We start from the raw sequence: 26989 nt of genomic DNA, 5'->3' as shown, positions 1-26989 counted from the left end.
CTAAAAAATACATAGTAAGAAACCCAAACTGCGGATTTTGGCTCTACAAATAAGATAATCTTTTGTTTGTTGTTTGTTTGGGGGGGGGCAGGGGAGAGGGAGAGACAGAATCTTAAGCAGGCTCCATGCCCAGCAAGGAGCCTAATGCAGGGCTCGGTCTCACAGCCCTGAGATCATGACCTGAGCCAAAATCAAGAGTTGGACACTTAACTGACTGAGCCACCCAGGGGCCCCAACAAATAAGATAATCTTAAATGTTAAAGTGTTCTGCAGTGTGTAAAAATCAAAACCTGCATTATGTGTAAAATCTGGCCACGGGAACGCCCCCTATTAAAAATGTGCAGTGGAAATAATTTTTAAGAAAACAAGTTCTGATAAAGTCCTGAACTTTCAAAATACCTCAAAAATGTTAATAGTCCTCTAACAGAATAAGGATGTTTGGGGAAAGATGTGTTCCAAGAACATGCCATTTGCATGTGACTAATGTGGCAAGAACAGGTCATATTGCTATTCTTATTTAAAAATGATAAATATATATACAGCCAATATTGTGCTTCTACAATGCTATTGGGCTTACATGCTTATTGTTTGGGGGCTTTTTACTATTTTAGATAAACTATCAAGCCTTGGTGCTTATCACAATATCATTCCATTCTCTTAAACCATTTATATTAGAATATAAATTTTTCTAAGAAATTATAAAATTTATAACAATTAAACACTTTTTTCCAGAAGAATTTATTCCATTTGTTTTATGCCATACCCTACAATGAGAAGTCAATGAGAAAAAAATAACCCTGTGTGGTAAATATGTTGTCTCAAAAGGAAAGATGAAAACAACTCTAATAATAAGACTCATTACTCTACACTGCTTCAAAAATAGCACGCACCTGGAACACAGCTACTGAGAAAGAAAACTCATAAATTACAGACAGACAGACATAAATACAGCAGAGTGCTCACAGTAGCTGTGAGGGTAACAGTCCTTCTGGTTTCTCCCCTCTACTCTTCACGTGTCTCTGGTATGCTTGTATCCTTTTTTTTATTGTCTTGATTTTTTTCCTCATTACAAAGCTAATACATTATAAACTCTATTGCATGTGTATTATAAAAATATTTTAAGAACTCAAGCAAGTTTAAAACATTTCATGAGAAACTTGGAGGAAATGTTTTTATAATAACAATAAAGATCATAACCTTTCAAATCCACATCCAGTAGGAACTGAGGGTGTGGATTTACCTTTCTAACAGCTTATAGCTCCTCTCCGGGAGGCAAGAGAGCATAAGAAAACTGGTACAGTATTTAATGTCAGATCTGAGTCCCACTCCCAGCGGATCACTTACCAGTGATGGGACCTTTGGGAAATAACTTCTCTGGCTCTCACTTTTCTAATCTGTAAAGTGCAGTAATTCTTGGGCTAATAATTTAATGTAACATGAATATTTCAAAGGGTGAAAAACTATTCCATAAGACAAATGTTTTCTCTTTATGTTTTAATTTCCTCATCTATAAATTAAAAAAGCTGCACTACATGAAATCTAAATTCCCATTAAAATCTAAAAGTTGAGGGTCTCTCTTTTATGATAAAAGGTATGTATAAATTAGCTGAAGTTTAACTTTATTATACTCTGCCTGGAACCTCCCAAAATACAAAAATACTGTCTTAAAATTCACATTCTCTTTGCTGAAAGATGGCCAAAGGAGCGGATTACCAATTGGGAAAAAAAAAAAAAAGGAGTGAGTGTTTCCTGAAGATGACCTCATCATGCTTGCTGGCTAGGCAGCAAACTAATCTGGTAGGGGTAACCAAGAAAGCAACCAGTCAAAGAAAAGAATGCCGGGCTCCTTTCCAACCAAATTCAATGACAACGCTTTGAAAACATAAATCGCCACCTGTAAAAAGCCTTGTCCTTATTTATTTTGCCATTTCATAGTTTATATATAAACCTGTCAGAAATACGGCAATGTGCTTTGTTGTGGGAAGAAATGCCTGATCCTCCCTACAGGGCAGAAGGCAAACTTTAACCTGTCAAAAAGAAAGAAAGCCAAGCCTAAGTGAACAAGGGAGAGTAACAGAAGATAAGGTCAGAAAGGCAGGGGCCACAAAATGTAAAGTCATGCAGGCTATAGAAAGAAGTCTGAATTTTATTCCAAGAGGGATGGGAAGCCATCCGGGGGTTTAAGCATGGGAATGACATGATGTGGTTTTACATTTTAAAAAGATCACTCTGATTGTTCCTTGGAGACTGGACTGTGGTGGGGTGGGCTCTGGGGTGAGAGGACAAGAGAGGAGGTAAGAGGAGATGAGAGAGTGTCACAGTAGCTCAGAGAGATGATGGGCTTGGACAAGGATGACAGTAACAAAGGTCATAAACAGTGGTCAAATTCATGGTGGATTTTGAATGCTGTGCTGATAGAACTTGCAGTGAGGAAAAGAAAGGAACCAAATATGACTCCTAGGCATTTGGACTGAGCAACTGGCCGAACGGTGTCAGTCAACAAAATGAAGAACACTAGGAGTAAGGCAGGCTTGGCTTACATGGTAGAGCTCTTTTGGATGTCTTAGGGTTCTGATGCCAGTTGAGGCATCCAGACGAAGATGGCCAATGGACTTTAGATCTTTGAGTGTGAGGATCAAGGGAGAAATGTAAATCTGGTAGTCAGTACAGACATAGATGGCATTTTAAATTAAACCCGGGTGACTGAATGAGATCACTTAGCGGACAGTACAAATGAAGAAGACAAACATGTAAGATTTATTTATTTTAGAAAGAGACAGAGGGCATGCACACGGTGGGGGGAGGTGCAGAGGGAGAGGGAAAGCATCCTCAAACAGATTCCCCACTGAGTGTGGAGCATGACACAGGGCTCGATCCCAGGATCTTAAAATCATAAACTGAGCTGAAACCAAGAGTGTGACGCTTAACCAACCGAGCCACCCAGGCGCCCCAAGAGAAGCAAAAATAAATAAATCTTCTAAAAAAAAAAAAAAGTACACCATGCGAACATAAAGTTCTAGTTTGAAAAAATAATAGTCTCCCCACCTCCATTTTAAAGTAAATATATACTCAATAAAGAAAATCTAGAAAATATGGGAAAGTAGAAGAAAAAAAATTACCATAAGAAATCTGTCATTAAGATTTTGAATACTTTCCCTTGAAAACTTTCCTTATGTATATAAGTTTAAGTTTTGCTTTTCAAATAGTCTAAATATATGGCCATGTCATTTCACGCCCTGCTTTTTTCACTCTCTTACGTTGTTATATATACCACTCTTTAAAAAATTTTAATGACAGCTTAATAGTTGCCATTTATTGATTACACATAATGAGCCAGGCACTGTATTAAAGGCTTTATAAATATATTGCACTGAATCATCACAACAACCTATTAGACGGTTACTGTTATTATCTGCATTTCTAGGTGAAGAAATAGGCTACGTAATTTGGCCAAAGTCAAGTCAAGATTGCACTTGCCATGCTCTTAACCACATACTACGTAGGTAACATAATTGGCTTCATTCTCTGTGGATAGAAATAGGGTTGTCTAATTTTTTAGAATCATAACTACCACTTTAGTAAGCCTCTTTGAACACAAAGCTTTTTATGAATTTAGAATTATTTCCTCAGAATAGATTTCTGGAAACAGAATTACTGGATCAAGGAGGTATTATGAAGACTCCAATACACATTGTGAAACTGTTTTCCAAAATGTTTTTCCCCAATATATTTTATCACAAAAACGTTACTTTAAAATCTGTTTCATCTAAAACACAGAGTCTAGAAAAAGACTTAACAGAAACAGGAAATGTAGAGACGTGAAAACATAGTAAATGGCCACCAGAGGGCAGCCGTATCACAGTGCTGTTGAAAAAAAATCTGAGACAAAAGGAAAGGCTGATTATATATTAAGCTTGCAGGTTTCAATTAAGTACTTGCATCCCTGCATGTTGAATTCCACTTTTATTATATTTCCAAACAGAGAAACCATCTATTTCTCTTATTCCTAGCTGCTTTTAGAAATCGTAACCACGGAAAGGCTATCTTTTGCCTTAAATTATTTTGAGCAAGGACAGGTTGGGATTTACTTGACGTTAAAGACATCTACTTCATTGCTGCAAGGAAAACTAGCAGTGAGAACCAGCAGTGTAGACTGCTTTCTTACTGTACAAGACCTGGGGAGAAATGTAAATCAACTCAGTATGATGAAGCATTCCTGTCCTTAACCAGGATTGAAATTTATCTTTCCTCTGTGTTTTTTCATTCATTTGTTCATTTACCTAACAGACATTTAGTGAGTACTGACTGAATGCCAAGCTCCGTACTAGAGATTGTGTACAATGATGAACAAAACTGATATTGCCCCTGCCCTCATGGAACTTACAATATAGTTAGTAAGCCACACATGACTCATAATCATAAATAAATACATAATTATAAACTATGGTAGGTACTGTGACAAAAAAATACAAGTGCATATGACAGTGCATAATTGGGAATTGTCATTCAGCCTGGAGTATCAGGAACTGCTTTCCAATGTAGTAAACTTTAATTGAAGGCCTGAAGGAAAAATAATGATTTAATAAGGTAAAGGGGCTAGCGGTGGGATAGTGGATATTAGAAAGACCATTCTAGGCAGAGGAAAGATCATGTATGTAAACCTTAGGACAAGGAAAGATAGCTTGTTTTACGGATAGAAGCCAGTATCACTGGATCACGGGCAGTAGAAAAAAAAAAATAGCACAAGAGAGAACCAGTAAGTAGCCAGGGACCAGATCACATAACAGAAAAAATTAACACGATTTCTCCTAAATCAATTTTTTTCACCATGGACTAGAGGAGTAAAACGAAGAATTTCAAATACTTTCCAGGGTATTTTCAAGTACTCTGCTACCCTGCTCTCATAAAAACACTTGTACTTGTCAGACTAGTTTGTCCTGACTTTTCTGTTGGGGAAAAAAGATTTCCAAGGAAGGATTTCTAATCCTTACATTTAGGAAAACTGACCATCGGAAGAGTTCCTTGTCTTTAGCTTCTAATAGTTTGTCTCGATATGGTCTGTTTTATACTGCCTGGGGTTTGCTGAGCTTTTGGAATCGGTGGGCTGATGTCTTTCACCAGTTTGGAAAATTCTTGGCCATTATCTCTTCAAATTTTGCTTCTGCCCCAATCTCTCTCTCCTTTCTTTCTGAGACTCCAACTACATTTATGTTAGTCTTTTGGGCTGTGTCCTACATGTCTTTCCTGCTCTGTTCTTTCCATTGCATTTTTTCCCCTCTGTGCTTCAGTTGGATATTTTTAACTGAGCTGTATTCAAGTCTACTCATCTTATCTTCACTGTGAATAATCTTTTGTGAAACCCATGCAATGAGTTATTCATTTCAGATGCTATATTTTTCAGTCCTAGACTGACCTTTTGGTTTTTTACAGATTCCAATTTTCTTGAAATTTGCCTTTTTACCTATTTTCTGGGTTTTCCTCTATTTCCTTAAAGCATGAATTTTAGTTATTTTAAAGGCATCGTTTGCTAACTCTAACATCTGGATCATCTCTGGGTCTGCTTCCATTGTTTCTTTTTTCCCTTTATTACTGGTCACATTTGCCCTCCTCAGCATTGTCTAGTATTTTTGATTGTATGCCAGATGCAGTGTATAAAAGAACCACAGGTGACTCCTCTTTTCTCTGTTAGGCAGATATAATGAGAGAATCGCCTCAATCCAATTCAAAATTGAGATGGGTTGGCGATGGACTGCAATTTTAGTATGAGTCAGTTCACCTATGGTTCATCACTATTTCCTGGTCATGGCCCTCTAATGCTTTTGATTAAGAACCTAGTATCCCTGAGTCTCCTCAGCCCTGAAAGACTACAACAGACTCAGTACTGCCCTTTGGTGGTTTCAGCCCAGGTCCCACTCCACACACTTCAGAACCTGGCAATGTCTTGAGAGAGAGATGGTGGGATATGGTAGCAGAGCCCCTTTCAAAAGGGATTTTATCTCCTAAGCACCACAAGACTGAAAGACTTCTTTATACCTACTGGGCCAGCCTTTCATCTCTTACACAATCAGCTAATGTCCTGTGAGAAAACTGGCCTTGTGTTTAGGGCTCTTCTAGTTTCCAATCCATCATACAAGTCCCAAACAACTGCCAAAAACTCTTCTTGTATCTCTTTCCTCAAGAAGAATTCCTTTGCTTGGGCTAAATCTGCTCCTTAGCCTATGACCAGAATCAGCAAATGTCCCCTGGAAATAAAATGGTTGATGATCATCCACTTACTTAGGAAGAGTTCTACCCTTTCTGGAATTTTAGTTCATATAGTCTTCTTTGCTTCCATAGTTCTCCAACCAAGATGATTTTTGAAATTTATGAAAAGAATAAAAGACTAATTACATGACAAAGTTAAGGAAAGCGTGTACCTGTGAGGGCATCACAACTGGCAGACCGATTATTACATCGGCAGGGCAAGCAGCCACTCTTACTAAAGTCATAATATCCATCCTGGCATCGATCACATGTAGAGCCGGTGACACCCACTTTGCACTGGCATTTCCCAGAACTGCAAATAAAAGCAAAGACAATGAACAAAAGTAAATGAGTTTGAAAGTTTTGTTGCCTAACATCCCATAATAGATGATCTTAATGTAGAAACAGTTTCAACTAGATTCTAATCACTAGAATTATTGTGATTATTTTTTGAATTGTAAGTTTAACAACTTCATGACTATAAACATTCAATCGACATACGAACACTAATCATTTGTGACAATTTAATCCTCTGCACTTAGGTAGTTTAAAATAATTGATAATGGAGCCATGGAGAACATAAGTCCCCAGTGCTTAGAAATCTTTGTTTACTAAGCAGTGGGGCATAGAACTGGTACCACTGCTATATCTCATTCCTGGATCATTCCACAGTTCCATCAGCATCCACCCTGCCCAATATGGAGAAGAGAAGAAACTCCACCTAGTCTTCATCCAACCTAGCTTCTGGCTGAAGAATATGAAGACGAAGATCTTAATGAATGTGTCAATTAATATCCATTTAGATGCTGAAAATGATATAATTTTCTACTTTAGGTCCAGGCTATATTAAAATCATACTTCTGGTAATTAAACTGGAATTCACAATTAAGTAAATATGACTATAAGGGGGACCTCTATTGCTTTCTGGATTAAATCCATATAAAACTCTAGATTGTCAACCCAAAAAGAAGTCTAAAATCTAAAGTAAGAAAAATCAGGGTGCCTGGCTGGCTCAGTCAGTAGAGCATGTGACTCTGATCTTGGGGTTGTAGGTTCGAGCCCATGTTGGGTATAGAGATTACTTAAAAGTAAAATCTTTAGGGGCGCTTGGGTGGCTCAGTCGTTAAGTGTCTGCCTTCAGCTCTGTTGGTGATCCCAGGGTCCCGGGATCGAGCCCTGCATCGGGCTCCCTGCTCAGCGGGAGGCCTGCTTCTCCCTCTCCCACTCCCCCTGCTTGTGTTCCATCTCTCTCTGATAAATAAAATCTTTAAAAAAAATAAAATAAAATCTTTAAAAACAAAGAAAGAAAGAAAAATATTTTATTTAACAATGTGACTCTTCTTTATATGCTTATTCTGAACCTGAAATTTTTAGACTTCACCTGAGCATATCATGGCACCAGTCATATTGGATGGGAGACAATTTAAGGTAAAACTGCTTTTCAATATAATATTTTTTAGAGATTCAGCTCCTAATAATGAGCCCCCATGGGACTGATAATTTTAGTTCAAGAACCCAAGCTCATTATTAATACTTACACAGCTCTTACACATATCAGTTAAAGTAATCCCCTTCTAATTCCCATATTCCTATTTCTACAAAAACAGAAGTTCCAAATTTGAGAGTTACTGGAATTTTCAGTTGAACTCTGCAGAACGGAAGTAAAGCAACTTTCAACCATGTGTATTCTTGTAGTGTACAAACCTAAGGATTTTATTTTTTTATTTTTTTGAGATATGCCTCTCTTTTTCATCAGCATCCCCTGGGCTAAATAATGAGGTCTACATCCTCCATCCCTAAAAACTATTTTCAGCAGCTAGAGTCAAAGTTTACTTCTCTCTCCTACTTACAGTTCTCTGCACTATCCTAGGCTACGCCAAAAAGGAGTGGAAAAGTAGAAAAACAGTTCAACATGGAATATTTTTAGGGCTTTACTCAAACAAAATCAGTCCAGAAGGGAAAGGAAGCCAGGCTTCTGTAAATAATATATACTTTACATATTTCAAAGTCCTGTATCCTGAGCAGCCACCCATAGACCTCTGTATTCCTATCCTGAAGCTGTCTAGTATAGTAGGTTCCACAGTTGCCTAACAAGCAGTTCTACAGAAAACATAAAACAGAGCCATCTGAAAGCAGCAGTGTTGCTGTTGTTGATGCTGAAGACAGTAATGAGCCACCACTTACTGAGGGCCTATGTCAGTAAATATGGATATGCTCTCTAATCCTCAAAATAGCCCTACTAAGTGAAGTCCTAATCCTCGTTTTACTATTGAAGGAAATCAGAGAGGTTAAAGTTATTGTCCACACCTAGTAAGTCAGGCTGATTTATACAAAGCCAGACTTTTCCTACTATACCATGGCACCTACCACTCCCTAAGTCTGAATCTAAATCTGCACGCCAAATAACTTGATACCTACTTCGGTATCAAGCTTCATTCGGTAGATTCCAAGAACCACAATTCACCATTTATTTAGGTTCTCGCCCCAGTGAGCTGTTTCTGCCTTGCCCAGAATAAACTCCACCTAAGAAAAGTGGTCTCTTTTCTTACTGCCAGTTAATCTCAGGTCTTCCTTAACAAAAGCTAAGAGTTCTCACTGCTTGAAGAGAGACTGCAGCCTAGCCAAGTCCAAGGTTCCCAGAGATGCAAGCCCAAATACTTTGGTGCTTAAAGCTTAGTTAAAATTTGTACTGATCATAGTGAAGATGAGCCTTGATTTTAAATATGCAACAGAAATGTACATTACCAAGTATGTCTCTTAAGTAACTTCACAAAAAAAAAAAAACCACAAACGAAAAAACCCAATACACATAAGCTTACACAAGAATATCCCAAGGTACTTAAAAATCTAGCAAAGTAAATCTGTATTCATCAAATATGAAATTCAGGAATATGTTATTACTGAACAAGAAGGAACTAGTCAACCTAAGTCTCACTGAACTGTCAGAAAATTATAAAGGATATAATTGCCTTCCCAAGAATTGCTAACAACATTTTATTAGCCAATTTCTAAGGCTTTTAAAATGTTAATCAAACTATGCTTGCTCCTCGTTTCTCTATTGGCAGATTATTCGGTAAACAGAAGAATAGTTAATTTTAATGACAGTGTTTGCCGAACTCACCAACCTACAAGAAAAGGATATTATCTTGGAATATCTTATCACTTCATAATATCTCATAATCATAATATAGTCAGTGTTCTCAAAGTAGTTGCTATTCCTGGAAGTGGACTTTCCCTTCATAATTCTGCTCTGCATACTCAAAAGACTGATTTAAGCAGGCATCTTTCTCCCTGGAGAATATGTTCCTTCATTGCTGATGTAAAAATAAAAACCCCACAAGTGACTTTATGAATCCTGATAAAGTGATTGACTAGCCTAGATAGCATGCTTCACTTTTCCTGGGTAGATTTTAACTTCTTTTTTTTTCCCTTTAAATTTTTCCTGGGTAAATTTTAAAACAACAGGGAAGGAGGTGCTTTCTCTCCCCCTGTCTTTTTTTTTTTTTTTAATACAGCAAAGAGTGGGAAAGTTTGCTGTGAGGCCGCACTAGTAGTGCTCTCCATGTTACAAAGGGCCCATCGCCAACTTGGGCATGTATAAGAATTAAATCACTCAGCAAATATAAAGCTCTCCCTGTGTGACTTATTTTACAGAACAAAGCCTTTACAACACCGCTTTTCATGGTCTCCCTCTGTTAAAGACTGTTGAATGCTTTTTGAAGCAAAGGTCAATGATATAAATGCAATGAAATCAAAAACAGAAAAAAAAAAGTCCTGTTAACAGACCACTTAATGCTTATCCATAGGTTTGAAATGAAAGAACCAAAGACTCATAGCTTCATATCTGGAAAATAAGGGTACAAAACTAGATTTTGAACAGAAGTCAGAAATCTATACTACTGAGATCAACTAAGATAAACTAAGAATTTGCTCATCTGGTGTCACTTTTTATAGACATGAGTTAGTTACTAGGAGAATTATATCAGAAAGAAGAATATAGTTATTTATAAAGGAAGCATAAGTATTGTGCAACTAAGCCATACTAAGTATAATGAAGTATATACCACACATGTCTTAAATTATCCCAAATAGGATTCTCAGATTTTCTTACAGTGTCAGGTGCTTAGTTATAGAATTTATCACACTCATAAGTGTGAACCACTATTACAAGGTTTGAACACTTAAAAATGATCTCTGAAGGGGTACTTGGTTGGCTCAGTCAGAAGAGCATGCAACTCTTGATCTCAGGGTCGTGAGTTGAAGCCCCACATTGGGTGTAGCGATTACTTAAATAAATAAAACTTTTTAAAAACTCTCTCTTAAAACATGAATAATGTATTTTCTGACATGAAGTCATTAATTTTTCAAAAGGGAATTCAATGGTGTATCATATTTCAAGATATGGCACATATTTATGTCATACAAGTACTAAACAAAATGTCTTTTTTAAAAGGTTCTGATCTGTTTAGATCAGTAGATGGAGAATCTCCAGAATTTCCATTATTTTATAACAGCATTGACTAGGGTGGGAAGGGTGGAACACAGGAAGAAAGGTATCAGGGTCTATGGAAAATTCATAGCCTAAGGAGACAGAGAGCTTGGTTCATATTCCAGCTCTGCTAGTAACTAGCTGGGACCAAGTGCTTATTCAATCTTAGACTCACTATTCTCATTTGTAAAATGATGACAATTATACCAAACTTTGTAGGATTACTGTGAAAATTAAAGATTACATACCCAGGGTACTCAGCATAGCATCTGGCATGTGATCAATACCCAAGAATAAAAGAATTATGAAGATGATGAAAGTAATCCTAGATCTTGAATTTTTTCTGAGAATTATAAAGAAAATGGGCTGGACTCTGTAACAGGCAAAGGCAGACAAGGCTAAGTTATTTACTTTTAAAATTTTGTTAGCAAACCTAGAGAAATTGCAAGAATTTATGGGGTTAATTGCTAATTTGGAGCAAAAAGGTGGCTAGGAAAAGATAGCACATTATGAAAACCTGGTAGAAATGGTTTGGGGGAAAAAATTCTAAAATTGAGAAGGGAGGGACACCTGGGTGACTCAGTTGGTTAAGCATCTGACTTCGGCTGGGGTCCTGATCGCGGAGTCCTCTCAGAGTCTGGGATTGAGCCCTGCGTTGGGCTCCATGCTTAGTGGCGGGGGAGGGGTGGCGATCTGCTTGTCCCTTCCCCTCTCCCTTGGCCCCCTCCCCCCACTCATGTGTGCGTGCACTCTCTCTCAAATGAATGAATAAAAGCCTACATAACGTGGGACCTAAATCAGTGAGACCTGATGTGTTTTTGTACAAACTAGCTAATTTATTTTTTTCCAAGTTGTCAAATGTCTTAACATGTTTTGTGTTACCAAAAACATTGTCTATTTTCTTCCTAAGAGTTATGATATAAATGACATGTGCATGGCATATCTTTAGATATCATGTTATCAATCAGAACTTAAGAAGTCATAGAACAACTAAAAAGATACAGTTCTAATTAGGGGAAATTAATTTATGGTTATTCAGAAGCCTTGCTTTTTCTCCTTCCTTCCTCACACGGTTTACATGTTGGCACTCTGACATGGAAAGAACAAGAAACAGAAAAAATGGATAATTAGAGGTATCAATTTTTTTCTTCTATCTTTTCTTTAATAGCTAACAACAATTTAGTGCAGGGACACCTGGGTGGCTCAGTCAGTTAAGCATCTGCCTTCGGTTCAGGTCATGATCTCAGGGTCCAGGGATTGAGTCCTGTGTCGTCGGCAGGGAGCTTGCTTTTCCTTCTCCCTCTGCCATTACCCCTGCTTGTGCTCTCTTGCTCACTGTCTCTCTCTCTCTCTCTCTCTCTCAAATCAATAAATAAAAATCTTAAAAAAAATAAAATAATAAAAACAATTTAGTGTAGAAAGACACTGAAGCACTAGTTAAAACACAGTATGAAATTAACAGAAAATTGCTGATTATAAAGCTTTCTCAATATATTAAAAATAATATTAGTGTTACTGGAGTGGTTGGGGGTGGGAGGGATGGGGTGGCTGGGTGATAGACATTGGGGAGGGTATGTGCTACGGTGAGCGCTGTGAATTGTGCAAGACTGTTGAATCACAGATCTGTACTTCTGAAACAAATAACGCAACATATTTTAAGAAAAAAGAAAAAGAAGAAGATAACAGGAGAGGAAGAAAAGGGGAGTATGTCAGAGGGGGAGACGAACCATGAGAGATGATGGACTCTGAAAAACAAACTGAGGGTTCTAGAGGGTAGGGGGGTGGGGGGATGGGTTAGCCTGGTGATGGGTATTGAGGAGGGCACGTTTTGCATGGTGCACTGGGTGTTATGAACAAACAATGAATCATGGAACACTGCATCAAAAACTAATGATGTAATATATGGTGATTAACATAACAATAAAAAAATTAAAAAAAAAATAATAATATTAAAAGGAAGCTGGAAAAAGTTGTCCTAACTAGAAAAAAAGTTTTTACATGGGAAAACAAAGAAAATGAAAAGTTACTAGCAATTCTTTTTTTTTTAACTTCATATTTGTGTCATGGTTTTGTAAAGGTAGTAAAAATAGTTTCTCTTTTTGGTTATGAAAGAAACCCAATAATTGGAAATTTTGGCAAAAGACTATGCATTTAGCATTCCTCTGTCTTTCTACAATTATGGAAAAGACCATTATGCAATGAGCAAAGCTCCTTTGCTGGAGGAGAAAAAAAAAAGATAGCTTTATTGTTGAAAACATTGGGCTATTATACTAAACATTCCTTGTATTTTTGTGGGTAAATAGTCTAAAATATTCTTAGAGGAAATCCATATTCAGACAGAAATTCTTAATACTCAAAAAGGGTATTGCCTAAGTGCAAAAATATTTTCTGGTAGCTGATCTTACCAAAATCAAATTTAAAAGCTTATCTGAAAAGTCAGAAATACAACTTAATGGCAAAAATATAAAAAGTGTCATATTTCCAGAGCCATAACTTGGGAAGGCTTAACTTAATTCAACTAGGAAAATTATTTCTTGTTTCCTTCAATTTTTTAATGGAATAAATACGGCCATAAGAATACTCAAACCCACACAATTACTCCATTATTTGATAGAGATTTCTGCATTTTAAAAGTCATTTTGAAAAGAGAAAAAAGAAAAAGCATGTCCCAATAGCATCTTCTTTAAAAGAAGATGCTCCTCGAATATGTTAACATTGTATTCTTTTGTAACCATTGTAAAAGTTTTGCTTAATGAAAGGGTAATTTTTTTTTGAAAAAAAAATTTTTTTAATTTAAATTCCAGTTAGTTAACATACAGTGTAATATTAGTTTCAGGTGAAGAATTTAGTGATTTGACACTTCCATACAACACCCAGTGCTCATCATAAGTGTACTTCTTAATCCCCATCACCTGTTTCACCCTTCCCCCCCCACCTCCCCTCTGGTAACCATCAGTTTGTTCTCTATAGTTAAGAGTCTATTTCTTGGTTTGCTTCTCTCTCTCTCTCTTTTCCCTTTGCTCATTTGTTTTGTTTCTTAAATTTCACATATGAATGAAATCATATGGTATTTATCTTTCTCTGACTTATTTCACTTAGCATAATACTCTCTAGCTCCATCCATGTTGTTGTTAATGGCAAGAGTTCATTCTTTTTGATGGCTGAATAATATTCCACTCTGTGTGTGTGTGTGTGTGTGTGTGTGTGTGTGTGTGTGTGTGTACACACATATACATACACACCACATCTCCTTTATCCATTTATCAATCACTGGACCCTTGGGCTCTTTTCATAATTTGGCTATTGTAGATAATGTTGCTATAAACATCAGGGCAGGGGCGCCTGGGTGGCTCAGATGGTTGAGCGTCTGCCTTCAGCTCAGGTCATGATCCCGGGGTCCTGGATCAAGCCCCACGTTGGGCTCCCAGCTCAGTGGGGAGCCTGTTTCTCCCTCTCCCTCTGCTTTTCCCCCTGCTTTTGCTCCCTCACTCTGTCAAATAGATAAATAAAATATTTTAAAAAATAAAATAAAGTCAAGCCTTGCTGAGGCTCTAGCATGTCCATCTTTAAATAAATAAATAAACAAAAAAACTAACATTGGGGTGCATGCCTCCCTTTGAATTAGTTATTTTTGTATTCTTTGGGTAAATACCCAAACAATCACTGGGTTGTAGAGTAGTTCTATTTTCAACTTTTTGAGGGAATTCCATCCTGTTTTCCGGAGTGGCTGCACCAGTTTGCATTCCCACCAACAGTGCAAGAGGGTGCCCCTTTCTCTACATCCTTGCCAACACCTGCTGTTTCTTGTGTTGTTGATTTTAGCCATTCTGACTGGTGTGAGGTGATATCTTATTGTAGTTTTCATTTATACTTCCCTGATGAGTAGTGATGTTGAGCATCTTTTCATGTGTCTGCTGGCCATCTCTATGTCTTCTTTGGAAAAATGTCTATTCGTGTCTTCTGCCCATTTTTAACTGGATTATTTGGTTTTTGGGTGTTGAGTTTTATACATTCTTTATATATTTGGGATACTAACCTGAAAGGGTAATTATTAATACCTGATCTGTGTACATGCTGTGTTCCAAAAATTGACTTAACTTGTAGTGCCTAGAATTTAGAACTTATTTTCTCAGAAATGACAGCATAAGTGGTGGCTTAGTATCCAAATGAGCAAACAAAAACCTGTTTACCTCAAAATGTTGATACTGACAGTGCTAAGGCCCAAGTCCTTTATACCCAAGTCCTAAGCTTTTGAGTTCTAAACCCTGTAGGGAATGAAGTAGTCAGGAGGCAATATTAACATTTACTACTGAGTTCCTACTGTGGGATTATAAATAAAGTACATAGTATAATATTTTTATATGCATTAGTTACTTTCATTCTTACAATTCTATGACATTCATAAGTCTCAGCTTTGCCACTTTCTAGCTGTTCAATTGTTGAACAAATTAACTTTTCACATCTGAAAAAATAAGAACAATAATCCTTGTTTCAAACGATTGTGAAAACTAGTTAAAACTATATATTTGAGTACCTTCCAAATATTAGTAGCTCTCTATATGGTCAAACTGGGGATAATAACATCACCAAACAATAGAGCTTCCATGACATGAACTCACTCAATTTTCAAGGTCACACACCCAGAGGGCAATCAGAATTAGAACCCAGGTCTTCTGCCAACTAATACCTGTTTTTTTTTTCTCTCTCCTCTATGTTATAGATTGCCTCTGTGTACTTAATGAAAGCAAGACAGAAGGATTTAATGTGCTCATCTTAATAGACCTGCAACACTTCTATAAGTTTTTTATGTTAGTCTTCTCCTGGCTCAATTGTCACTTGTTTAAATAACTCCTCTGATGAATGGGATTTTAAAGTGATTGCCAAGGAAATGAGACATTGCTTCTGATCTATCTCAATACAATTCTATGACTTGGGAGCTCTAGTTTCCTACCACCAGCTAGCACAGTTTTGCAAATGCCTCTATTCTAGCCAGTTTCCTTGCAAAGCTCCCCACCCCTAATAGCTTTATTGATATAACCTTGCAAAGCCTTTTTAATACTCATTTTTAAATTGTGAAATATATCATTCATTCAGAGATAGATAAATTTAAAGACAAGAGAATTTAAAGAAGAATAAACTCAACAATTTAATATCCACTAGGCAAGACATTTGAAGCTCCTTCTGTGGAAACCACATCCCCTTCTCTCACCCCAGAAGCAACTAAGTTTTCATCAGTTCAGCTCTTTATGAGTTTCACCATTTCTATATGGATTACTAAATAATATATCATATAGTTTTGCCTGCTTTTAAACTTTATATTAATAAAAATCATATATTCTTTCACTTACTTTTTTTGCTCAATACAGTATTATGTTTTTGAGATTTATCAATGTAAATTTGTATAGCTGTAGTCAGGGCGCCTGGGTGGCTCAGTCAGTTAAGCATCTGCCTTCGGCTCAGGTCATGATCCCAGGGTCCTGGGATCGAGTCCCACATCAGGCTCCCTGCTCTGCGGGGATCCTGCTTCTCCCTCTGCCTCTCTCTCTCTGTCTCTCATGAATAAATAAATTAATTTAAAAAAAAAAGAATCCTGTATAGCTGCATTCATTTTTCTCTGCTGTATTATATTTCACCACATGAATATAACCCTATTTTATTCATTCTTCTAGCCATTTTGGTTGTTTTTATTAGGTATTTAGGTAATACCTATAAACATCTTCTGGTACATATGAGCATGCTTTTTTCTAGGGTATATACCAAGGAATGAAATTGCTAGGTAACACTTTGTTCAAGATCACACTAACTGTTTTCTAAAGTGGTAGTAACAATTTACACCACTATTAGCAACAGAATCATGGTCTCATTGCTCCGTATCCTCACCAACACTTGATATCATCAGCTTTAAAAATTTTGCCAATCTGGCAGCTCAAAGTGATATCACACTGTGGTTTTTAATTGCATTCTCCAGATTGTTAATGACATGGAATATGTTTTCAAGTTTATTGGCCATTTGAGTTTCCTCTTCTATGAAGAGTCTGCCCAAGTATTATTTTTTATGAAAGGATAGTTGACATATTATATTAGTTTCAGGTGTACAACATAATGATTTGATATTTACTTACACTGCAAAACCATCACCACAATAAATTTAATTATCATCTGTCACCATACAAAGTTACACATTTTTTCCCCAAGTATTTTTGACCTTTATTCCTGTAATAATCAATCCCTTGTCAGGATAATGTGCTACAATTATCTTCTCTCCGTTTGAAGCTTGTCTTTCCACTCTTCATATAAGTTTTATAGTTTAACAAAGTAGTTAAGGTGTGAACACTGGAGCTCGATTACCTGGATTCAAATCCTGGCTTCATCACTTACTGGCCATATGACCATAAGTAAATTACTTCAACTTCCTGCTTCAGTTTCCTCACTTGTAAAACAGAGAAAATAATCTCTCTCTCACAGGTGTGTTGTGAAGATTAATTAAGTCAATATGTGTAAAGCATGCAGAACAGTGTCGGACACATAGTGAAAACCGTGTAAGTACTGCTACTACGTTACTAGTATTGTTGAAGCTTATCCCTAAGCTTTAGTACCTCCTCAACCATATGTCAAATATCTTTCTACACATGGGTTGTTTCTGGGTTTTTGTTTTTGTTCTATTTATCTATTTGTCTATCCCTGAACCAAACCAAACTGTCTTAATTACTACAGCTTTATTCCGCCCCCCTAAGTTTTTCATGTAAAATTTTTGAAAAATACAGATATGTTGTAAGAACAGTATTCTCAGTATCTGTATATATATTTTGCTTTTACCTAGTACTTCCCTAATCCTTTCTCCCTACTTACATCACTTCAGCCACACTCACCTTACACTGTTCAGATGTGCTGTGCATGTTTCTGCATCAGACACCCTGCATTCACTATCCTTTCTGTCAGCAATACCCTTTACCCAGGGGATCCCACATGGCACTTTTTGTTATTTATTCAAATGTCATATTCTCAACAAGGCCTCAGCCAGCCACACCATCTAAAATTATAATATCTCTTACTATTTAATATAATATATATTTTATTTTATTTTATTTTATTTTTTATTATCTCCATCTAGAATGTCAGCTCTATGAAATCAGGGGTTTTATCTGTTTGTTTGTTTGTTTGTTTGTTTCCACTGGTATATTCTCAGGGTCTAGCACAGTGTCTGGCACATGACAGACACTCAAACTTTTTCATTTAATGATTGTGTAATCTGGCTCCAAAATCTATGTATGCTTCCTTCATTAATTCATGATGCCTTCTGGGTACAGTATTTGTCTTCAATTTAGCCCATTTAATATTTTATATTACACTGAAATAAACTTCTTAGAATCTTCGAAACAGGATATTTATTCTAGGTGAGCAAAATGAGACATTTAATGACTGACTGGCCCATGATGGGCCAGTCAACATTGTAAAATATTGATCCCTTGGATTTGTTTTTTAAAGGACAAAGAAGAGCAGAAAGGAAAAAAATAATTTACTAGCCCACAAAGAAAAGTCTGTTTTGCTTAACCCCAATTTTCTATTATGACCTACTAAAAAAAAACCTCTTCAGCTTATATAATCCTCATATAAACAAAGAACAGAGACTGGAATGCCTCAAATAAGCTTACTTGTTATTACTTCTGGTTTTCTTCTGCACATAAGTTGACCTTAGATTTTTGGGGGCAACATATTGGTTCTGATGGCTAGGCCCTATCTCAGAATTTCTGATTGAATAGCTCTGGTGCTGGACCCAAGAATTTGCAATTCTAACCAATTCCCAGGTTATGCTGATATTGATCTAGGGACCATACCTGAAGAACCACTGTACTAGATTAACTGGAAAAATGTCACAATACTTGCTTCACTCTACTTTTCATATTCCAAGCCCTGACTGGTAAAGCTGCTTGATTTCCATCTCTGCACTTAGTGCTTAACCCTTAATTTGGTATCAGTTCTGGCCTAAGAAGAGGATACTTAAGGCGGTCAACCTCAGTTAACTGTCATTAAGTCTCATTCTCTACTCGTTCCTTTGACCTTAGTCCCCTATATTCTCAATGGCTAAATTACAACTATTGTCCCTCATTTCCTGATGCCTGGCTCCTGATCCCAGTGGCCCTGCATCACCGCTTCCCACCCCAATGACTAGGTTTACAACGCTTGCTTTCAGATCTCCCATATGTCAAATGTCTGCCATTTAAGCCCCAACAAGTCAAGTGGACTCAACTTTGATATTTATAGTGTGCTAATTCCTGCCTTTCAGGATTCAGGATTCAGGATTTTCTATGGATGCTCTCAATTCTTAATGTTGACTTCTTCTATACAGATTTAATTTCACTGTAGCCCAGATCTGATTTCTAGATTTATGTCTCCATGGGCCACTCCTTAGGTTGATGAACCATGCTCACACATACCTAGACCTACACTTACACTGAGACTCACACTGCCATATCTAATCTTGCCCATTCTATTTTAGGGTACAGTGGGGACAGCCTTGGAGTCAGACAGACCTGGGCTCAAATCTAAGCTCTGCCATTTATTAATTATGCCATATTGCTAAGTAACTCAGCCTCTAAGAGCAAGACAGTTAGGTTGTTCTGAGAAGTCAGAGAGGTTATATGTGTAAAGCATCAAGAATAGAGGTTTAACAATATTCATCAAATGTTAATTTCCTTCTTTTTCTCCTGCTGCCTCTCCTGGATTATGCAGCTTCTTTAGGTGAACAGTTTAGTTAAGAAAAACTAATATATTTTCCTGTAAAAACTTTTCTTTCAAATATCTATAATATCTATTACTGGACATTGTATTCAACCATAGAACTCTTTAAATAATCGATTCAGGATCAGCAAAAGTAAAACTTAATTAAGGAAATGGTCATAGTGTATGTGGTGTTAGGAATTGGCAGAAGAGAAGGAAGGGATTCTGTTATTGACAAAACAAGCCATGTTTTTCATTATGCTTTTGGCAGTGTGACAAGAATGTCTATGTCCTTCCTGTATAGTATTTAGACTAAAATTTAAATTTGATGACATCCCAGATCTCTTTGAGAATCTATTTAATCTTATAGACTTTCTCCATAGAAAAATACATATCCGCCATTACATTTCATGCGTTTCTCCCCTCGTAGGTTAAGAACTTCTGACCTTGAGCATAGGAGCATATACTGACCCAGAACTGAATGCCATGGGAGTTTAAGGTAACAGAAAAAACATGAGATAAGTTGTCAGAAGAGCTTGAGTTGACTGTTCTTGCTCTGGTATTTAATAGATATCAAAAAAAAAAAAAAAAGGTATCCAAGCTTGGGCTCCAACCTTTCAATTATTACTTCTCATTAGTAATTTGGTGAAAAATCATCCTTACCTACTTCGTCCTTACCTTACCTACAGGGTTGTTGTTAGAATCAAATGAGAAAATGTACAGGAGAAAAGAACACTAGTTGAGATATTAGTTATTAACATTACCTGGAAACCTACTGAATTCATAAACACAGGAGCAAGCCTGAAATACCCAAACTGTTGAAACACATGGAGTATATCATACCAGAGAATTCATTTAATATATAAAGAACCATAATCATGGAATTGATAATTTTAAAACTAGCCCTATATACTTCAAATGTTAAAATCATCATGGCTAAAGCACTTGTATCCTGTTTATAGGAAATCTAGAGAAACTTCAAGTCAAGGTCTCTCTCTGGAATTGACAAATTTAGATATTTTGAGTGGAAATCAAATCCAAGGAGAAAAAAGATGAATAGTCCCATATTTCTCTCTACCCTCTAGGAAACATATTTCTTGCTATAAAAAAACCATCTGAGATGGAACAAGTCATGCTGATTTAATTTTCTTTCAGGGGACACAGGGGAAGACAAAGCCTTCTCTGTGGGAACAAGCGTCCTTCTATTTCAGCCTAAGTCTACTAACATAAGGTTTAGAAGCTCTTCTTTTAAAACTTTATAGAAAAACTGTATTTAAAACACTAAAACAGGCTATGAATTTGATTGTATATTCTTTTTTTTTTAAGATTTTATTTATTTGACAGAGAGAGACACAGAGCGAGAGAGGGAACACAAGCAGGGGCAGCAGGAGAGGGAAAAGCAGGCTTCCTGCTGAGCAGGGAGCCCGACGCAGGGCTCGATCCCAGGACCCTGGGATCATGACCCAAGCCGAAGGCAGACACTTAATGACTGAGCCACCCAGGCACCCCCGATTGTATATTCTAACCACAGTGTCATACATCTAAAGTGGCAGATCTTCATGCCAGCAAAGTTAGTTTATTTCCTTAGTCTGATTCCTCTTCTGGACCTAAGGCTAAGAATTATCACTAGGACCAAATACGTCTTCATCATAAGACAGTAATACTATCCATATTCCCTTGACTGACTGCTCTAAATAACAATTCTATTAACTTTTTATTTCTAAATAATATTAGATTTAAAGAAAAGTGTTAAGATAGCACAGAGAGTTCTTGTATACCAATCACCCAACTTCCCCTAATGTTAACTTCTTATATAACCATGGTATATTCATCAAAACTGAAAAATTAACATTTCTATAATACTAACTACACTATGACTTTCTCAGATGTCCCTGATTTTTACACTAACGTCCTTTTTCTGTTCCAGGAACCAATCTAAGATATCACCTTACGTTTGTTTACTGGTCATGTCTCCTTAGCTTCCTCCAATCTGACAGTTTCTTGGTCTTTCCTTGTCTTTTATAACCTTGAAGCTTTTGAAGAGTACTGGTTAGTTATTTTGTAAAATGTTCCTCAATTTGGGTTTGTCTAATGTCTTGTCATAATTAGACTGAGATCATGAATTTTAGTGAAGACTATCTTAGAGGTAACATGCCCTTCTCATTCACTGCATTGTATTAGGGAGTACATAATACTATCCACATGACTTATTACTGATGATGTTATCTTGATCACTCAAACGATAAGTTTTCATGCTAGGAATCTGTCTGTATGGTTGCTAAACTTAGGTTGGTTACCAGGCTTATTTAGAAAATAAGCAGAGGTTCAGCCACTCAATTAATAAACACTTAATCAAATAATTAATAAACACTCAATTGATAAAATAAAGGCAGAATAATGAGACGGGTATTGGTTTGAGCCTGTTTCTGCCATTTACTAGTTGTCTGTTTGGGAGCAAATTACTCAAGTCTCAGTTTCTTCATCTGTACAATGAGACTAATACCACTTCAGTCAGTTGTTATTTTATCCTTACAAGTAGTACATATAAAGCACTTGGCCTGGCACAGAGCAAACATTCAGTAAATGTTAATGCTGTTCTTTCTGGGGTTGATGGTGGTAGTAATAATGTTAATATTATTTGCCAACCTGTGTGGTATTTTCATCTGAGAAAGAAGTCAAATTTTAGAACAGAAAACACGATGTGTTTATAAGATTTTTACACTCTTTAAGTGTAGTAAAATGTCCTATCCAAGAGATGCTTAACTAGAGATTAAATTGTGGTCTCTTTCTTCTTTAGCAAGAGAAGTTTGCAATTGCTTGGCCATTTGGGCAGGGGGAGAAAATAATCCCGAAGCCAATTCTCCCAACTTGGGTGAAGAATCACTTGTTTGGGCTTCTCTTAGTTGTGTAAGTGCAGACTGAATAGGCCCCGCTGTCCTGAGAAAAAGTTTAGCAAGAACTTTTTTACTGGGGAGGGAGGGAGATTTGGGATTTGTTAGGTGAAAGATTCTACAAAATGTCCTCAACTGTAATGCTTGGAGCTGACTTGCACACAGGGATACAGCTGCACGTATAAGCCAAAAGAGTCGATTGTTAAGATCTGGAACTTTGGAGCCCTAATGCAGAGCACCCTTGAAAACTTGGCACTGAGGAGTGGGTTCATCCTCCCTCAAAGACCTGCCACTGCCTCTTCAAGGATCTGGACAAGTGAGAGCATCATTACAGTAGTGAGCAAGCATCATCTGTCAGGCTGTTCGACCTGGTAGTGCCACACCGGTGAGAGCCAGCATTGGCCGTGGATGGTTCAGAATCACATTCCCTTGATACTCAGCATCAGAGGACTGACTCCTAGAGTTACTGGAAAATGAGTAATTAATTGTTGGAGAATGGGTTGCCTCAAAAGGATAATGGGTTTGCCACTGAGGCATATGAGTGTCAGAGTAATTAATTGGAAAAATATAAAAGAGGTAGGCCTCTATCAGCCCTATTTGTGGAAAAGTCCGCCATTTATATAACCATTCAACTTCCCCGTATCTATTATATTCACTACCCCCACAGGCCTCTCTACAAAGATTAATAATTTTTTAAACTCTCAAAAGGTAAAGGGCCCTTGGATTTATTTTTAGCAAGCAAGAAAGAACATGGGTGTGGGGACCCTGCTTGACGCTCAGCAGCAAAGCTCGGGGCGGGGATCAAAATGCCATGCAATGCGGTGGGTGGTAGCAGCTACTGAAGCACATAGGAGAGCAGATTCAGTCCCTGCGGCCGGCCACAAAGGGAGAGAGTATGGGCCTGAGAAGGAACCCTGGGACTGAGCAATTCCTTAAATACAACTTAGAAATACAAACTACCTTTAGATTTGTGTGTATGTGATAGTGCAAAAATCACAAACTTGGTAGAGAATTGTGCACAGGAACCTCGCTATTATGTGGCATATCACCATTTTCACTATTGTCCACTCTCAATATTCTCTCTGTTCTCACTAATTATTATCCGAATTTTGGCCCTCACTAGTTTTCATTCTGCCTCTAATCTCCCCCTACTTATATCCATCCATTCCGCTACTGCTAGGACACAGTGCTGATCTTTCTTCTGCTTAAAGATTGCTTTAGGAATAAAAGCCAAATCATTTGTCTGGCCCTTGAGGCCCTCTGTGACCTGATCCCAGCAAGACTTGCCAGATTTATCTCCCTCTGCCCCCACTTCTCTTCTACCTTACATCCTGTGTAAGCACATCTCTGAGACATTAATCTTGCTCTTTCCTGTTCTCTTAACACCCTTTCCCACCTTGTCCACTTCTGTAAGCCTAATCCTTTCCTATCTTCAAAACTGAGGTCAAAAGCTATCTCTTCAATGAAATCATCTCTGATTTTTTCAGCTATAAGTGAGATCTCCCAGATTCTTAATCCCCTTGACAGTTTATCCTTACAGTTTATGATGTCGGCCAATTTTTACTTCATATTATAATTATTTACATACTTTTTCTAGTGCCCTTACTAGACTGGAAGCTCCTTGGGAATAAGACCCGTTGTCTTATTAATCTTCAGTTCCCCACAAGGTCTATTAAAGTACACTGCACATAATTTGCTAAATAAATAAACACCCTGATACCAAATACTGCAATTTGTATGAACTTGATTATTTGTATTATTAGCATATATACATCTACATATTTGGGGGAGTCTCTCAGCAGAAGCAAAATAAATGACCTTTTAACATTATCAGTAACAAAATTTTAAGTTTAAAATATTTCTTTTAAAAATCTCAAGCTGGCCCAAAAGTGGCTTAATAAAATAAATAAGAAGAGTCTACAACATGGGCTATGGAAAGTACTATGTTTAATCAAGAGCAACTGTGTCAACTCACTGTGACATGTTATGTTCATGTTCTCAAAGGTCACCAATAGCTGGAAGAAAGATGTGTTGTTGTTTTTTTTATTTTCATTCATTTGACTACAGCCGTTATCTAGTTAATAATTAGAAGACCAGGAAGGCAGAGCATGCCCTGTATTGAATGGAGGATTTAAAATAGAAATGTACTGAAAAACACACAGGCCATCTAAACTGTAACAGACATACATTATTTACACTTAAATTCAATGCACTTGATGCCTTTTTCTGAATGAGCCCCTCTCTGGCCATTTATTAACATTCAAATTTTAGTCTAATTTCTTTTACCATGAACTTAACATGATACTTGGTGTAATGTGCTTAAAATATCTTCTAACACATAAATCATTGGCACTTCTAACACATAAATCATTGGCACATTGGCTCGGTAAATCACGAGCATTTACCGAAGCAAATTAATCATGATAGGATAAAGGCTGAGATCAATTACCTGCTTTTGACTAAGACAACTACTTTTTAAAAGTATAACTTCAAGGAAAAAACATAAAAGTGAATTTAAAAAAAGATAATTTAAACTAGATATTGGTACCATTGCAAGAATGATAACTGGGGTATAGAATAAAATTATTTTTAAATAAAATTAAAACTGTAAGGTTCTGTCCTATTTTCCTAAGGAATAGCAAAAAAATATGCTAGAAGATTTCTTGAGTTTGGTACACAATGTATACGCAACTATCTATCAGACATCTCTATCTGAACATCTTACAATCACTTCAAAATGAACATGTTTGAACCCTAACATCATCATGTCCTTCCAGCTTGCTTATCTGCCTGTATTCTTTATCTAGTTAATGGAATATCTCCTCACTCATGTGCCCAAGCCAGAAGGAAACATGGCAGTCATCTCTCTCTCTCTCCCCCTTACTCCATACATACCAACAACCACCTAGCCCTGTACATTTTATTCTCCAAATACCTTATATTGGTTCCCCTGTCTCTTGCATCATTGCCAATGCCAATGCCAGTGTCCAGTTTCACTGGTCTCCTTCCCTGAGCTCACTCTCTTTATCCACCAGACTTCTGACAGAGTGATTTTTCTTAAAAGCAAATCCAATATCACTCCTTTTTCAGTATTCTTCAACGGATAAAATTTTTTTCATCCCTTCAATGGATAAAATTAGGCCCTTTATGGTCAGGCCCTGTTTATCCTTCCATCCATTCATTGTATCCATTCATCAAGTATTTACTGAATCTACTTCGTGCCAGGCACTGTTGTAGGTGTTGGAGACACAACAGTAAACAGAGAGACAAAAGCCTCATCTCATCATTTCCCACTGTCCTTCAACCTTTCCTCTCCGTCGTTAACAAGTGTTCCTACCTTTGAGAAATAGTGAGCCACTTGCACTCTACTAAAGATGATTTGCTATTTCATATAAATTTCTACTCATCTTTCAGGTCTCAATTTAAATGAAACTTTGTCTCTTAAGACTTCCCTGAATCTCCTGTGCCCTTTATGAATACTCATGTTTTGTTTGCGTTTCCATCTTTCCACTGAGAGTAAGTGCCATGAACACAGGGATAATGTCTTTGGACACAGAGTTGGCAAATGCAATGCCTTTATTAAATGAAATGAATGAATAAAATGACACAGCTTTCCTCGATTGTTAACTGTTTCTAGTAATCAAATAACTTTTTCTTGATCTCCCAGAATCATATGCAAAGTAATAAAGAAGAGTTTACACAAGCAGCTGTTACTCTCAATTATGACACAAGCGATGATTTTCTGAACCCCATGTGAACATGAGCCTCAGAGGTTTGCCATCTTTCTATTTCACATTTATTTCATTATAAGTTGACCTCATGAGTAAAATTTTGCCCTCTGTCCTGGGGCATATTCCCATAATTAAAATGCAAAATAATAAATATTTCAAAATACACTTACTGTACAGCAGCAACCACAGATTTTATGTAAAAGGATATTACGCCACTACAGAACTTCTTTGTTATCTTACAGAGACAGTCTATAATGATACACCTTGCATACTAACCTACTATGAATGCATTAAAAAATCTCAAATCAGTGTATAATTGCCTACATATAAAGCCAGCCCTGACAATATTTTAAGGGCTATAGTAAAAGATTCAGGCTCTCACTAGGCAAGCTGATTTTTGAGATAACATGTTATCTGATTTCTCCATTCACTTATTAAACATATGTCCAAATATAAATCAGGAAAACATTAGAAATGCATTGCAAAAGCAAAACTGAAAAGTTAAGATATCGTAGACCAACTCCTTCCCAATTAAAAAGGTTGGAACACCAATGGTGCTATGAGGGGGTGGCCATCTGTCAGTACATAAAGGACTTTGTGTTTGCACATAAAGACGTTGCTCAACCCACATCTGGCTCCCATAGCCAAGTTCTACCCTCACTAGGGCAACTCCCACTGAAAATATAGGGGCATAAAGAACAGAGAGATGAATTTTTTAAAAGCCAGCTGTTTGTTCCATGGGCATTAGATGTACAAGAGAATCAGGATAGAATTGAGTCCATTATTCTACTTCTATTTATTTTTAAAAAGAGAACAGGGAGGTGGAAACAGAAAAGAATTTTGAGTAGGTGTTAGGAGATCAGATTTCTCATCTCATTGTATAATCTTAGGAAATTCACTTCAATTTGCATGGTTTT

General features: G+C 37.0%; 1 protein-coding gene across 1 annotated transcript in view; it reads right to left on the bottom strand.

The window, feature by feature from the left end:
• MEGF9 (multiple EGF like domains 9) overlaps nt 1-26989 on the bottom strand; it is an 83374-nt gene that overhangs the window by 9316 nt on the left and 47069 nt on the right. The window contains exon 3 of the mRNA XM_025887935.2: nt 6417-6556. Coding sequence (XP_025743720.1) covers nt 6417-6556 — 140 coding nt within the window. The remainder of the gene's footprint in view (nt 1-6416; nt 6557-26989) is intronic.

This window comes from Callorhinus ursinus, unplaced genomic scaffold, assembly GCF_003265705.2.
Source record: "Callorhinus ursinus isolate GAN/ISIS: 27379988/994484 unplaced genomic scaffold, GSC_fseal_2.0 scaffold24, whole genome shotgun sequence".
In the NCBI taxonomy this organism is placed as follows: domain Eukaryota; kingdom Metazoa; phylum Chordata; class Mammalia; order Carnivora; family Otariidae; genus Callorhinus; species Callorhinus ursinus.
Note: the sequence above shows the minus strand (reverse complement) of the source record. Positions and strands in the feature narration are given on the sequence as shown.